Below are 13,157 nucleotides of genomic sequence, written 5' to 3' on the forward strand. Positions count from 1 at the left end.
AACAGGATGAAAGGGGCTTCTGCCGCCCACCTCCCACCCAATTGGTCTTAGGGAAAGCTGGCCACTGTGGTGGGGCCCGTACCCCATTTTCTTCTTTGTCACTATAAGGTCCCCAAAGTAGGGGTGGAGCTGCACTTTTACAACAACATTCATTATTTTTACCGTTCCTGCTATGTCAGTCCTAGGTGTGGGGTTCAGAGGAGAACCAGACAAAATTTCCTTCCTTCAGGAGCTCATAGCCTAGCGTTGGAGTTAGATACACAGCTTTTGGGCTTTCCTGGAAGAGTTCTGCTCGGGGGGCTGGGAGGAAAGGGTAAGAGAACTGTCATTCTAATTCAGCCCTCCACTTTACAGATGGGGAGAAAAGCTGAGAGAGAGAGAGAGCGAGAGAGCGAGAGAGCGAGAGCGAGCGCGAGCACGCGAGCGTGAGGGAGCCGGAGCGCAGCAAATGTCTTTCACTTGGCCAGTAGCACAGCCTGGGGCTTCTGACCCTGCTCCCCTCACTGCCGGCTTCTACTTCAGTGGGCTGGGGAAGTGTCAGGGCAGAGCTGCCTGCAGAGGAGGCAGGAGACCTACTTGCCCATCTCTTGTCCTGTCGGTTGGGGTGGGAGTGTGCCTTGTATCTAGCCAGGGATCCCTTTGCCCACTGGGACCCTTGAGAACAGAGTCTTTGGCTCCAGTGGAGGAAGTAGGGGAGGGAAATGGGTGGGGAGGGAAGGAGAGGGGAAGTCACTTCTGACTTTTCCTGAAGAGCCTTTCCATCGTCTCTCTACTTGCTGATCAGGAAAGATCCCAGAGACCTCTCACTCCCATCTGCCCCCTGCCAGGTTACTGGCATTCAGTTACTGCCAGCTGCAGTAGGATTTTCATTATGACAGCACCCTTAAATCCATTAATCTTTTTGGATCCAGTGAGCCCAGGGCTGTAATGGCGTTTAATCAGAGGCAGCTTTGACAAGTACAAACAAAGATGTGCCCTGCTGTAGCTGCTTGCTGGTGGCTGAGCGAGGTGCCTGGGAGGAGGGGCAGCTGGGCCGAAGATGGCTGGTGGGAGCTGGGGCAGGGTGGTGCCCTCCGAGGGCCTGGGCTCATCTATTCCTGCCTCCATCCCTCTTTAATAGCCTTGCAGATAAGGCCAGTGTTGTGTGCAAAGCAGACCCTCAGTAGATATCTGGGAAGGTAAATAAGCCAGCCTCATGCCCTGGGTTGGCCCCTATGAGTCAGGGCTGGGGTAGAGTGCTGGTTTTCTCTTTCCTGTGGACATGTATAGCTGGGCAAGCTGATATCAGAGTGATTTGGCGAAAACAATAATAATAACAATAATTGTTATAATCAACTAATATGTGCCAAGCTTGTGACACATATAATCTCTACTCTCTATAGCTGTCCTGCCAAGGGTATATTGTTAACTCCATTTACAGATGAGAAAGCTAGAGCTCAGAGAGGTTAAACAACTTGCCCGATATCACACAGCTAGCAGAGGTTGAGCTAGGATTTGAACTCAGATCTGCATAACTTCGAAGTCCTTACTTCTCTACCTTCTTCACCTCCCTCCCATGGATTTGCCTTGGGCTGCGGTGGAACCTGGGGCCACCAGGTTGACAGCCACATCAGTAACTCCTGGAGCTAGGGGCTGGAATACTGACTGAGAAGCTTTGCCCAGCCCCCAGGCGCTATTTAAAAGCAGCCCCTCTCTCTGGCTTCCATCAAGGGTCATTTTATCCATTTCATACAAACGTCGTTCCATTTGATAGAGATGTGAGGACTGAGCGCTCCGGCAGTGCTTACCACGGCGCCTGGCATGTGGTTAGGACTCCAAATTGGTAGCTAGTTGATTATTGCTGCGGTTTTCATTGTTATCATCATCATTGAGCCCTGTCCTTTCCTTCTTTACCTTCTTTCACCATGAACATTTACCAACTGCCCGACTCCCTATACCAAGACTTTTTTGCATTGTAACCTTGGGAGGGAGTCTTATCGTCTGCATTTTGCAATGAAGAATCAGAGAGGGAAGGTAGCTTACGTAAGGTCCCAGATCTTAATGGTATACCTCAGTGAGTGTTTGTATGGATAGACCATGTAATCACCAGCCAGATAAAGACACAAATCATTTCTAGCCACCTGGCAGGTGCCCTTATGCCCCCTCCCAGTCGACACCCTCGCGCTGACCAGAGACCAGAGCTACTGCTCTTCTGACTTCAGTCGCCATAATCACCTTCATTCATTACTGAACTTTGTGTAAATGGAATCATACAATATAGTCTTTTGAGTTTGGCATCTTTGTCATCAGTCAGCTGAGGGGCTTTTTTGGAAGCTCTTTTCTTTTCCTTTGGTCTATCCTGAGGATAATAAAGTACACTGTCTTAATTCCTTGGGCATTCCTAAGGAATCAATCAATTCCTTAATCCCCTGCTCCTGGCTTTTAGGGTTTGCACGACTCAGGAAGCTCTTGATATTCTGAGATGATGCCATTAAATACTTCCATAGAAACCTCAGGCTGGACAGGGGGCCATGGGCCATTTGTTCTACTGTGGTGTCACCAACCATTGGTGATGTTGAGAGTAGATTAGCAATGGGCTTGACTTTGCCGAAATCAATCTATTACGTCTCTTACCAACCAATATCAAAGCCACAGGCCTCATGGAAGACAGGTGTGTGTGAGTGCATGCTTGCGTGCAGAGTGTGGGAGCCTCCATGTTACTGAAAGTTTCTAACAGGCTTCTGAGGTTCCAAAGTCTCCCCAAGACTGTGAGACTCAATGAGCCTATCCCTGGAATAACTCTACCTCCTGAGGACAGCCTGGCTCTATGTTCCTTGGGGAGGGAAGTACAAGGGACAGATAGGAATGACAAGGGGCAAAGAGCTCAGCTCAAATCCTGGGGGGCAGGGTGGTTAGTGGCATCTTGGCCACTGTAAGCTGATGGCCCAGCTGGAAGGTGGGGCTCAGCCGGAAGCGCCTCTAGAAGGAACCCCTCCTGAGGTGGGTAGCGATAGCTCCAGACCCCTCCAACGACTGGTCGAATCATCCCCACTCCACTTTGAAGAAGCCCCCTCACCCCATAGCATCCCAGCCCAGCTGGGCCTCGCATGTGAGGACCCTAAGACCAGTTCCCGAGACTCTGGTGATGAAACACCAGATTAGGAGGCAAGAGACCTGGGTTAAAGCTTCAGCTCTGCCAGTGACTGTGTGACCTTGGACAAGTCACTCTCACTCTCTGGGCCTCAGTTTTCTTACCGAAGGTTTTGGATTAGCTGGACTTCGTGCGTAGTCCTGCCTGGATATTTCAGAGAGCAAGGATTCTCAGTTTGCTGGGATCTAGGACTGGAGCCATCTCTTTCAGAGTCACCAGGGGGCTTATTTAACAATGCTGAATCCTGGGCCCCACCCCAAATTTACTAAGCGGGAAGGGTTTCGGGGGCTGGATAAAAGAATCTGCATTTTAACAAACTCTCCAGGTGGTTCACATATTCACTGAAGTTCAGGAACCACCTGCCACAAGGCCAGAGGGTCTGGGCACCTTTGGGCGAGAGGCAACCCTGCCCAGGTGTCTTCACATGCTGGGGAATGTGGGGCTGTAGCGGGTCAGCAGCCGGCGGGGGCCCTTGTTTGTTTGTGTCTCTGAGCCCAGAAGCAGATATCACTGAGGGCCTGACCCGATGATCATATTTGCCAGTCACTTTAAGAGTTGGTGACAGTGGCTGTCATTGATTTCATTATAAGTAAAGGTCGTGTGGAAACGTGTGTTCCCAGGCTGGATAGATCCTCCTCAAGCCACAGGACGACTATTGATTGCAGGGCCTTTATCGAAGGTTAATTGGATTTCAGTGAGTACGTTTTTAAGACCTCGCCTGGGCTAAGGCCCAATTGAGTTTGCGTGAAATTAGCTGAGAGAAAGGTGACAAAGTTGCAGGTTTGGGGTTGGGGAAGATGGGGACTGGAGGCCTGGTGGACAGACATCTGCGGTCTGTGAAGAATGGGGATGGGTGCAGGGATGGGGGCTTGCAAAGACACCAGCCTGTCCATCCCAGAGGCCTGGGAGACAGCAGGGGAACAGGGCCAGGTGCACCCAGTGGTCATTATCTGGACTTTGAGTCAGTCCTGTGTCCTCGGTTGGCCCTCCTGGCATGTGCGGTGGCCTCCGGAACCTGTCTTCTCTTACCTCCTCAGGGAGTAAACCTGTCTTCTGTCTGGTTGGAAGGGGAGCTAGGGCTTTACTTCTTTGAAAGTCTTTCCACTAATCCTCCTTTTAAAAGCCCCCAACTCCTGTTTTCAGAGGTGTCAGGGGCCCTCAGCTGCCAGCCTCTCTGGGCTCAGAGATAGAAAACATCAAGTTCCCATGGCCAGCCAGGGTTCCCTGTTGTCCATCCTGCTGAGCCATTTCTCAGTAGCTGCCTGTCCCCTCCACCCCAATCTTGCTAATCTCTTTTTGTCTGCAGTCGAGGGCCCTTCTGCTCTCTTTCTTTATGGTGGGATCTCTGCCTTTGTCTCCTTTAGAGTGTTTTTAGTGGGGTTGGTGAAGGGATTGGTCTGCTATGCTCAGCCGAAGCCCTTGCTGTGTTTGTTCTTTCCAGTTATTTTAAAATCCATTCTTTGTCACAGTAGGGGGAGTAAAAGGGTCTCAGATGCATCCTTCAGCAAATGTTTATCGAGCACCTACTATGTCCATGCATTGCATGTAAGTGCTATAGTAGAGGTGTGGACAGATTGTGGGAGATGTGGGGCTGGGTAAGGCTACACCCGTGCTGCATGCTATGGAGGGGCAGAGGGTTTCACAGTCGAGGCACCTGGCTTTGTGTCTGGCTCTGCCATTTATTGTCCAGGTGCCCTTGGGTAAGTTACTTAAACTCCGAATCTGATTTTCTCATCTATACAGTTGGAGTGATAACTGTACTTACTTCACAGCGTCGTTAGGCAGACTTTGCAAGTTGTGAAGTTCTATAAAAAAAGGTCATTTATAACTCCTGAGGTTACTTGTCACACGGGAGTATCTTCCTCCATAGATCTTTCAGAATCTTCTTTGCTTTCCACCTGTCTCTGTTGTCTGTGAATGATGGTCATGAGTTGAGTGAATGCTGACTCCCCTTCCCCATCTCCTTGGACTTTCTGCTCGTCCCCCCACACCACCAAGGACCAAGTGAGATGTTTCCTTTGTGCTCAGTGCCACCTCCCAGGGACGGGGCCTCTCTGGATCTGTGATGGAAGGTGCTCAAACCAGGGAAGAGAAGCTGCAGAGGTGCACAGACCCTGTTTACTGAAATCACTAGAAAGAAAACACCTTCCATCGCCCTCCCCTCTGTAACTTCTTGGACCAAATCTTGAGAGGCTCAGGTGCACAGATGGGTTCCTAGGTGTTCATGTCCCCTACAGCGGGGGTGTCAGAAGTGGGAACCAGTGGTGCTCTGGACGTCGTCTTCCTAGAGTTGGTGCTGGCTCTGCTACTTACCAGCCGTGCCTCCTTGGTGGAGTGAGTCATCCTTTGGATGCCCCAGCTTCCTATTGTAAAGTGGGGTACAAGAGGGACCCGAAGGACTGTTTGATGATTGAAACACGAAGCAGTTGGCACAGTGCCCACAGTCCATCGCGGCACATGCTATTACACTAGAATTCCACCTCGCCGCCCACTCTGATGCTAGCGGGAAAAACTCCCAGGAGTAGGGGGAACATGTAGGGAACAAACCCCTCCCCATTGTCATATTGGCCCAGGTAAGGTGGAAGATGTGGAAAGATTTCTTTGGAGTAAGTCGTTGCCTTAGGCAGGAATGTCAGATGGCGACAGGTGTTCCTCCCTTCGCTGTGTCTTCCAGGAGTCATCACCCTGCGGACCCCCTCCCAGTCCCTCCGGCAGCCATGGTTCTTTGAGCCTGTCTGGCCCTGAGACCTGAGGAGTCCGTACTGGCCTCGTGGATGCCCCATGCTCTGGCTCTCGGGTGATGTCCCGGTTCGAGCACAATCTGGAGAAACTTTCACCAAGCTCCTCGGAGCTCCACAGTTAGAATTATTCTCCCAGTTTCCTGTAATTAACTCGGCACCTCTGCTTCCTTCCTCATTACCTCTCCCGACACCGCGTGTGGTTGAAGAGGTCCCCAGTGCCTTCACGTCAGGGATTTAATCTCAGCGTTTGCTAGTCCAAGACTGACCCACTCAGTGAATAGATGTGGCCTTGTGCTGGGCAGCAGCAAGTAATATGAGATTTATATATCTCAGGGGTGGTTCCAGGGGGTAGAGGTGGTCTGTGGGGAGAGGAGAATGCTCTAGGCTGTGGTCTGGTCTGGTCTTTTAGTCCATCAAGAAGGCTGGGCAGAAACTGGGAGAAGGGTAAAGGGGGTTTGAATTGTTAACCTCCTTATACTTCATATCAGGCTACTTACGTGATCATTAATAGCCTGCAGCTCCAACCTCCTGTTTCTTTTAGAGATCTTGGCCTTGCTTTCATGACGCACCCCCCCCCCAAAGAACATAAATAGACTTTCCCTCGGGGGTGGGAATAAATTAATTCATGCAATTATAAAATAACTTAAGTACTTTCGGGCAATTCAAGTTTTAAGAAAAATCCAAAAATAACTCTGTGATTTAAATATTATTTACTAAATTCTTTACTCACCCTTTTTATAGAATCCTAGCCTTCCTCCCCCACCCCCAACTGTTCAAGAATAAAGGCATTGTGTAATTGCTGAAATCACTTATGTGAGTGGCACATTCTTTTCATATAGAACAATTAAAAGACTCGTTACTGACTTTTTCCCTAAAAATTGCTATACGATGGCTTTGGTTAACAGTGTGTTTTTGGTTAGATGAACAGTCCTGGATTTCCCACTGAGACTCTTTTCTCCAGATGGGATACCTTCCTGGATGCCGTGGGGGACCCTCCGAGGTTCTTGGTGTAGCTCCTGCCTCCAGGAGAGTCCCTGTAGGCGGAGAGTGGAGAGGGAGGATGGCTTGGCCATTGGGAGCTGGTTCCCTGGAGCCACACCATCTGGGTTTGGATTCTGATTTCACTGACTCCTGGCCAGGTGACCAGGCTTCTCTCTCCCTTTTTAGATGCCTTTTCCTTCACCTGTCCACCGTAGAGGGTAGCTGCCAGCCCATGTAAAGTGCCTGGAACTGTGCCTGGCACAGAGTGTTAGCTGTTTTCATTCTAAACAGGTGGTACTTCCTGTCTTTATTCAATTGCCACCACTGACATGGCAAGGGGCAGCCTTAGAGGAATTGAGAAGATATTTCTCCAAAGAAGACATACTAATGGCCAACAAGTACATGAAAAGGTACTCAACATCACTAATCAAGGAAATGAAAATCAAATCCACAATGAGGGATCGCCACGTACCTGTTAGAATGGCTGTCATGAGAAAGACGGGAGATCAGTATTGGTGAGGATGTGGAGAAAAGGGAACCCTCATGTACGGTTGGTAGGGCTGTAAATTGGTGTAGCCACTCTGAAAAATAAAATAGAAGTGCCTCAAAAAATTAAAAATAGGACGGCCATATAATCTAGCAATCCCACTTCTGGGTATATATATCCAAAGGAAACAAAATGGGTGTCTCAAAGAGATATCTACTCCCCCTTGTTCACTGCAACACTATTTTCAATTATTCTTCATCATGAGACATAGCGAAGTATTATGGAAGGGGTGGGAGAGGGGGCTCTGCCCAGCGATGCCTTGGGTTTCTCCCGGGACCTTTAATGTCTCCGTGAGTGGGAGGGGACCGGCTGCCTTTTTTTGGGCAAATTGGTTCCCAGAGACTATTTAGTGCAACTCTGACAGATGTAAAGAAAAATTACCCAAAAGTTAGAAATAAGGCCAAGAGTATGCAGTGTGTTTTTTAAAGTTATTCTGGAGCATTGTTCAGCCAGCCCACTTGAGGATTTTTTAATACCTAGGAGAATGTATTTTTGTTAGACTTTGCTATTGACAATTAATTAAGCGCTCAGATTGAAGTCATACGTCAATCTGTAGATCTTATCCGGTAGAGAAGCAAATAATTTCTGCCCAGTAGAAGATAACCCCAAAGGTTATGATTTCCTTATTGCCCTGTAGGACAATAACCAGTCTTGTATGTAACCCAGGAATCTTAGGCTCTTATTCTGTTAAATGCCCATAAACACCCAACCCCTCAGAATTCTCTCTGAGCCAGCTCTACCTTCATGTTTGTTCTTTTATCGATTGGTTAAATAATCTTTGACACATGTTTATTCTGTATTTTTGTGTGAGGGTCGTGTTTTTAATTTTTTTAGAAATTACACTTTGATGGTGACAATGGGTGTATTTTTTTCCAAGTTTAAAATAATGAGCTACCACATTACAAACAAACAACACGTTTGTGTTTTGTGTCGTGTATTGAGCTCTTTCCCATGTGTAATCACATTTTGACCTTGAATCTTGGGATTGCTCTGTGAGAGAGCAGAGCAGTTGGGGTTAGTTTTACTTAACAGCTAAGGGAACTTAGACCCAGGGTGAACTGACTTGTCCACTAGGTCACCCATACCCTAAGTGGCAGTACTAGGATGGCTCTGGAGTGAAGCTGGGTCCATAGGCTGGTTCTCCCTCCTATCTCTGCCTTGTCCACCTGCCTAGTATGGTGAAATCTGCTTAAAATGGACATCAAAACAGCCCCTAAATGGAAAGGCACCCAAGTAAGGGCGTCTGGATGGGGTATTGAAATGGGGAGGGCTGCTCTGGTGGATTTGCTCATGTGTGTATGAGCTGCAGTTGGCAGCAACAGCATCTCACTCTCATGGGCAAGGGGTCCCCCATCCTGACTCCCTAGACCTCTAGGGGCCATCTTTTGATGCAGTAATAGGGGGCCCAGCACGATTAGCAGTATTTCATAAAGCTTAAGGGAGATCATACATCTCCCCGTGACAGGTCTGCCCAGACTAAATGAAATGTCATTTCTCTGCTTTTGGCTGGAATTCCGTCAGCTCAGTCTGGTTGCACTGCTTATCGTGGGCTGATCAGGATCCCTGATTGGACCTGTATGCGTCCTTGACAAGTAAAATGAATTATTACTTAATAAATGCAATTGGTTTGGCAAACACAGCCTTTCAGACCATGGCTCTATGGAGCTCCAACAAGCCTGACAAGAGGGGTTCTCAGAAGTGGGGACTTGCTGGCTCTCCCAGGACCAGCTCTGGCTGGGCCTGCTCTCTGAGGAAACAGAAAATGGTGGCTCTGGGGCACCTGACATCTCAGCCTGAGTCTGAGAACTTGACACAGGGCAAAGTCCTGTTCCCAAAGTCAACAGACACTGCGAGCTGGGCATTCATGTCACCCCAAGGAAACATCAGGAGCTGGGGCGCTGATGTGGTCGCAGGACAGTGTGACACAGGATAAGTGTCAGGACTTTAGACAACCTCTTCAACCTTGGTTTCTTTCTCTCTCAAAAAAGTACAATGAAATGTAATCTGCCACTCTCCCCGGAGTGTTATGAGCAATCAGTAACAGGGGCAGCTGTGAGAGGTCCCAAGGTCCCATGCACTGCAATGTTCTCATTTAGCCCTGGAGAGTGGTGCCGCTATTATTTCCATTTTACCGAAGCTGAGAGTGGAAGCAACTTGTTTAAACTCAGAGTTCAGTTGAGAAGTACCGAAGTTGCTGGGTGGGAGCCATTACAGAATAGTGGTTACTGGAAGGCTGTGGGTCACGCCTAGTTTGAATCCTGGCTCTACCTCCTTCTGGCCATTTAGCTCTGGGGAAGTTAAACCTCAGTGAGTCTCAGTACCTCATCTGCAAAGTGGGGATCACAATCGTACCTACTTTTAGCGCTGTTAATAAGGATGGCAGCTCTTGTTACTAAAGTAAGGTCATTCTCAATGATCTATTTTGGGGCCAATTATAATCGACTGGGATTCAGAGCAGTTAAGGGGGTTAGGATGAGCATCAGAGGCAAGAATCGCAGCATCTCAAAAAGAAAGTACGTGGAGATACAAAGGTCTCACTCATGTTGAAGACAGAATCCTAAAATCACATATTTGGCTTGTTACAGGCAAGTGGATTCATAATAGAGCTAGTCTGTGGTATGTATACTATACCTCAGTAAAGCTGTTTAACAAAATAGAGCGAGTCCTTGCCATCGTTGGAGCTTACGATAGTGGGCTAGATGGTCATTAATCAAATAATGATACAAATAGTGAGCTAGTGCCATGAAAGAAAAGTATAGCATTCTATGAGAGAGTATGGCAGGAGAACCCCATCTAGTCTGAGGTCAGGGAGGACTTCCCCAGGGAGGTGATGCTGAGCTAGGAGAGGAAGGAAGACAGCAGTAAACGAGCTGAAGGAGAGTTAGGAAAAATGCTCCTAACAGAGGGAATATCATGTGCAAAGGCCCTGAGGTAGGAAGACATAGGGATCTCAGAGAAGAGACAGAAAGCAAATGTGGCCGGAGCATCAGTGTGGTACCAGGGAGGGAGGCTGGGCCTGGTTGTGCAGGACTTTGTAGGCCCAGGAAAGGAGTCGAATCTTTATTTAAGACCCTCATCCTATGTTCCCCACCAGATAAGCACCAACTCCTCTCCTCTGGTTGGGATATCTTTGTTAGTGACCATGGGATCCAGCTGAGGCTGAGAGGAACGCCAAGGGCAGTGTGTGTCCTGGGGTGTCAGCTTTCTGGGTTGAGCATCTCTTTGTCCCATGGAAATCCATTGGCAGGCCGTCTTTGGGCCCAGGTATGGCTCTATTCAGTAGCCGTTCCCTAGCTGGGAAGAGGCTTTTAGCTTTAATAAAAAGGGAGTAGAGATAAGAAGACTGCCTCGGCAGGGAAAGCGGCAGTGACAGGATGATTTAAATGGCCTCTCCAGTGTCATTTCTTCTGTGCAGACATCATAAATCAGATTAGCATTGGGCTCTGGCAGGAAGGGGTATAGGGAAAGGGGCCTGCAGGGAGAGAGGAGAAGGGCTTATGGCTCTGGGTTCTCCTGGGACCGGCCTGGAGCTGGTGGGGCAGCACCAGAGGGTGGCAGGGTCACCTATTCAGTACCCCAGCCTTACTCTTTGGAGGTGGAGCGATTCGCCCCAAGCCAGCTTTCCGGCCCATATTCAACTTTGGGGAAAAAATGAAGAGGGATTGATAAGAGAAATAGAGAAGAGAAAAATCGGGAAGAGTGGAGGAGCGGGTGTAGGAGGTGGGAGTTACAGCCATCCAAAGAACTAGACGTGGTGATTCGCCTACCTTGCCATGCATTAAAATCACCATGGGAACTTGAAAAAATACCCAACATTTATGAGTTCCAGGTGATTCTAATGTGCAGCTAAAGTTAAAAACTGGATGAGAGCTCAGCTTCTAGCTTAAACTCAGGAACTACACAGCCTCAAGCTGTCACTTCCACTGTGACGGCTCAGGCCCACCAGGTCCCTCTGGCCTTCCTCTTGAAAGTGGCCAGACTGAGGGACCAGAGGGGAAGCCTCAGACAGGTGTTAATGCAGCTCAACTCCCGCCTGCCTCCCTGCTCTTTCAGATCTCGCGCAACCTGGGCAAGATGTACAGTGAGATGATCTTTATCAACGGCTTCGTGCACTGCGACCCCCACCCAGGGAACGTGCTGGTGCGAAAGCGCCCGGACACGGGAAAGGCAGAGGTTGTCCTGTTGGACCATGGGCTCTACCAGGTAGGAGAGGTCTTTCCCACTCAGCCAGCCCCGGGGTCTAGTCCTGCCTGGGCTCAGAGCCCGTTGAACTCCCCTCTGGGCCACAGCAATGGGAGGCAGATGGCCCAGGTGTCTGGAGAGACTGTACCCTCGCCCTTGAACTGCCATTCTGTGTAAGTCAGTCATATACTCTCTGAGCCTCAGCTTCCTCTTTAGTAGGGTGAGGTTGATAACACCTTTACAGGCCACTGTGTGGAGTAGATGGGAATGTGCCTGCATGTGTGGAAGCGCTTTGTTAGCTGTACAACAACCTTGCTTTCCAGGGAAGTCCAGGCCAGCCCAGACCTTGGAACGCGAGCTGCCCTTAGATGAGCTAGGACTTCAGGGAGAGAGGGGTAACTCAGCCCCAGTGAAGAGGTGATGTGTAGTAGGAAAGGGGGCCAGGAACTGATAGGCACTGGATGCCTCCAGACTCTGTTGTCTGGACTTGGGACGCAGAGCTGGTTCAGTTGAACCGTGATCTCCTGCCTGGAAGTTGGGAAGTTCACTGCCAATCCCAGGACCCAGAGCCTGGTTTGATTCTAGGAGGCAGACGGTCCTGGGGAGTTTTTCCCGATGGTCTCCTATTCCTTCCCTCGGGGCCTTAACTCCACATCTCAAAATCTTGGCCTCCTTTGAAAGGCTCAGTGACCTTGGGTGTGTTAGTTTAAGGTAGGCTTGCTGATGCCACACATAGCTCCGAAACAAATGCTGGCCCAGACATAGCAGTCGTCTAATGTGCTCTCATATACTCATCCTGGGTGGGTGGAGGAGGCCGAAGTCAGGGACTGACAGAGGCTCTGTGTCCCAGACCTCCCTCAAGGTGGTCTCGTTATCCTCAGTCACAAGGGTGAGGGCTCGGAGGAGTGTGCATGGGCCAGGTCTGGAAGTGGAGCTTCTGCCACATTCTGTTGGTCAAAGCTTGGATGGCCACATCTAACCAGCAGGGAGGTGGGGAATGTGATTTTGGTGGGCAGTTGGTAATTTCTGCACTTAGGACGAAGGCTGGCCAAATAGTAGCTTTGAACTTGGACTGTCAAGGGTGGCCAGACTTTGGGGGAGAACCAGACATTGTGCAGGAGCCATGGTCTTCATCCGTCCCCCTATACAGTGGTCACTCAGCCAGGGGCTGGGTCTCCCATGAGGAGAGGAGGCTTAAGTTCTGCCACGGCTGTCCCCACCACAGGTGCTCACAGAAGAGTTCCGCCTGGATTACTGCCACCTCTGGCAGTCGCTGATCTGGACTGACATGAAGAAGGTAAAGAAGTACAGCCAGCGTCTGGGAGCTGGCGACCTCTACCCCTTGTTTGCCTGCATGCTGACGGCCCGCTCGTGGAACTCGGTCAACAGGGGCATCAGCCAAGCTCCAGTCACTGCCACTGAGGTAGGTGCCCACTCCTGGCCCAGCCCTCTCCCAAAGACAAGGGACGGGGCCAGGGCTAGAGATGGCCTTTGGTTTCCTTCCACCCCAGGGCCTGAGGCTCTAGACTGGTGGGTCGTGGGAGTGGGGCGGTGGGCAGAATTGGAGCAACAGTGG

General features: G+C 49.8%; 1 protein-coding gene across 4 annotated transcripts in view; it reads left to right on the forward strand.

Annotated features, from left to right (window-relative positions):
- ADCK1 (aarF domain containing kinase 1) overlaps positions 1–13,157 on the forward strand; it is a 104,375-nt gene that overhangs the window by 78,866 nt on the left and 12,352 nt on the right. For all 4 annotated transcript variants that reach the window (XM_039883932.1, XM_039883935.1, XM_039883936.1 and 1 more), the window contains 2 exons: positions 11,453–11,602; positions 12,807–13,004. In XM_039883932.1, the coding sequence (XP_039739866.1) occupies positions 11,453–11,602; positions 12,807–13,004 (348 nt within the window). The remainder of the gene's footprint in view (positions 1–11,452; positions 11,603–12,806; positions 13,005–13,157) is intronic.

This window comes from Pteropus medius, unplaced genomic scaffold (assembly GCF_902729225.1).
Source record: "Pteropus medius unplaced genomic scaffold, Ma_sr-lr_union100, whole genome shotgun sequence".
Lineage (NCBI taxonomy): Eukaryota > Metazoa > Chordata > Mammalia > Chiroptera > Pteropodidae > Pteropus > Pteropus medius.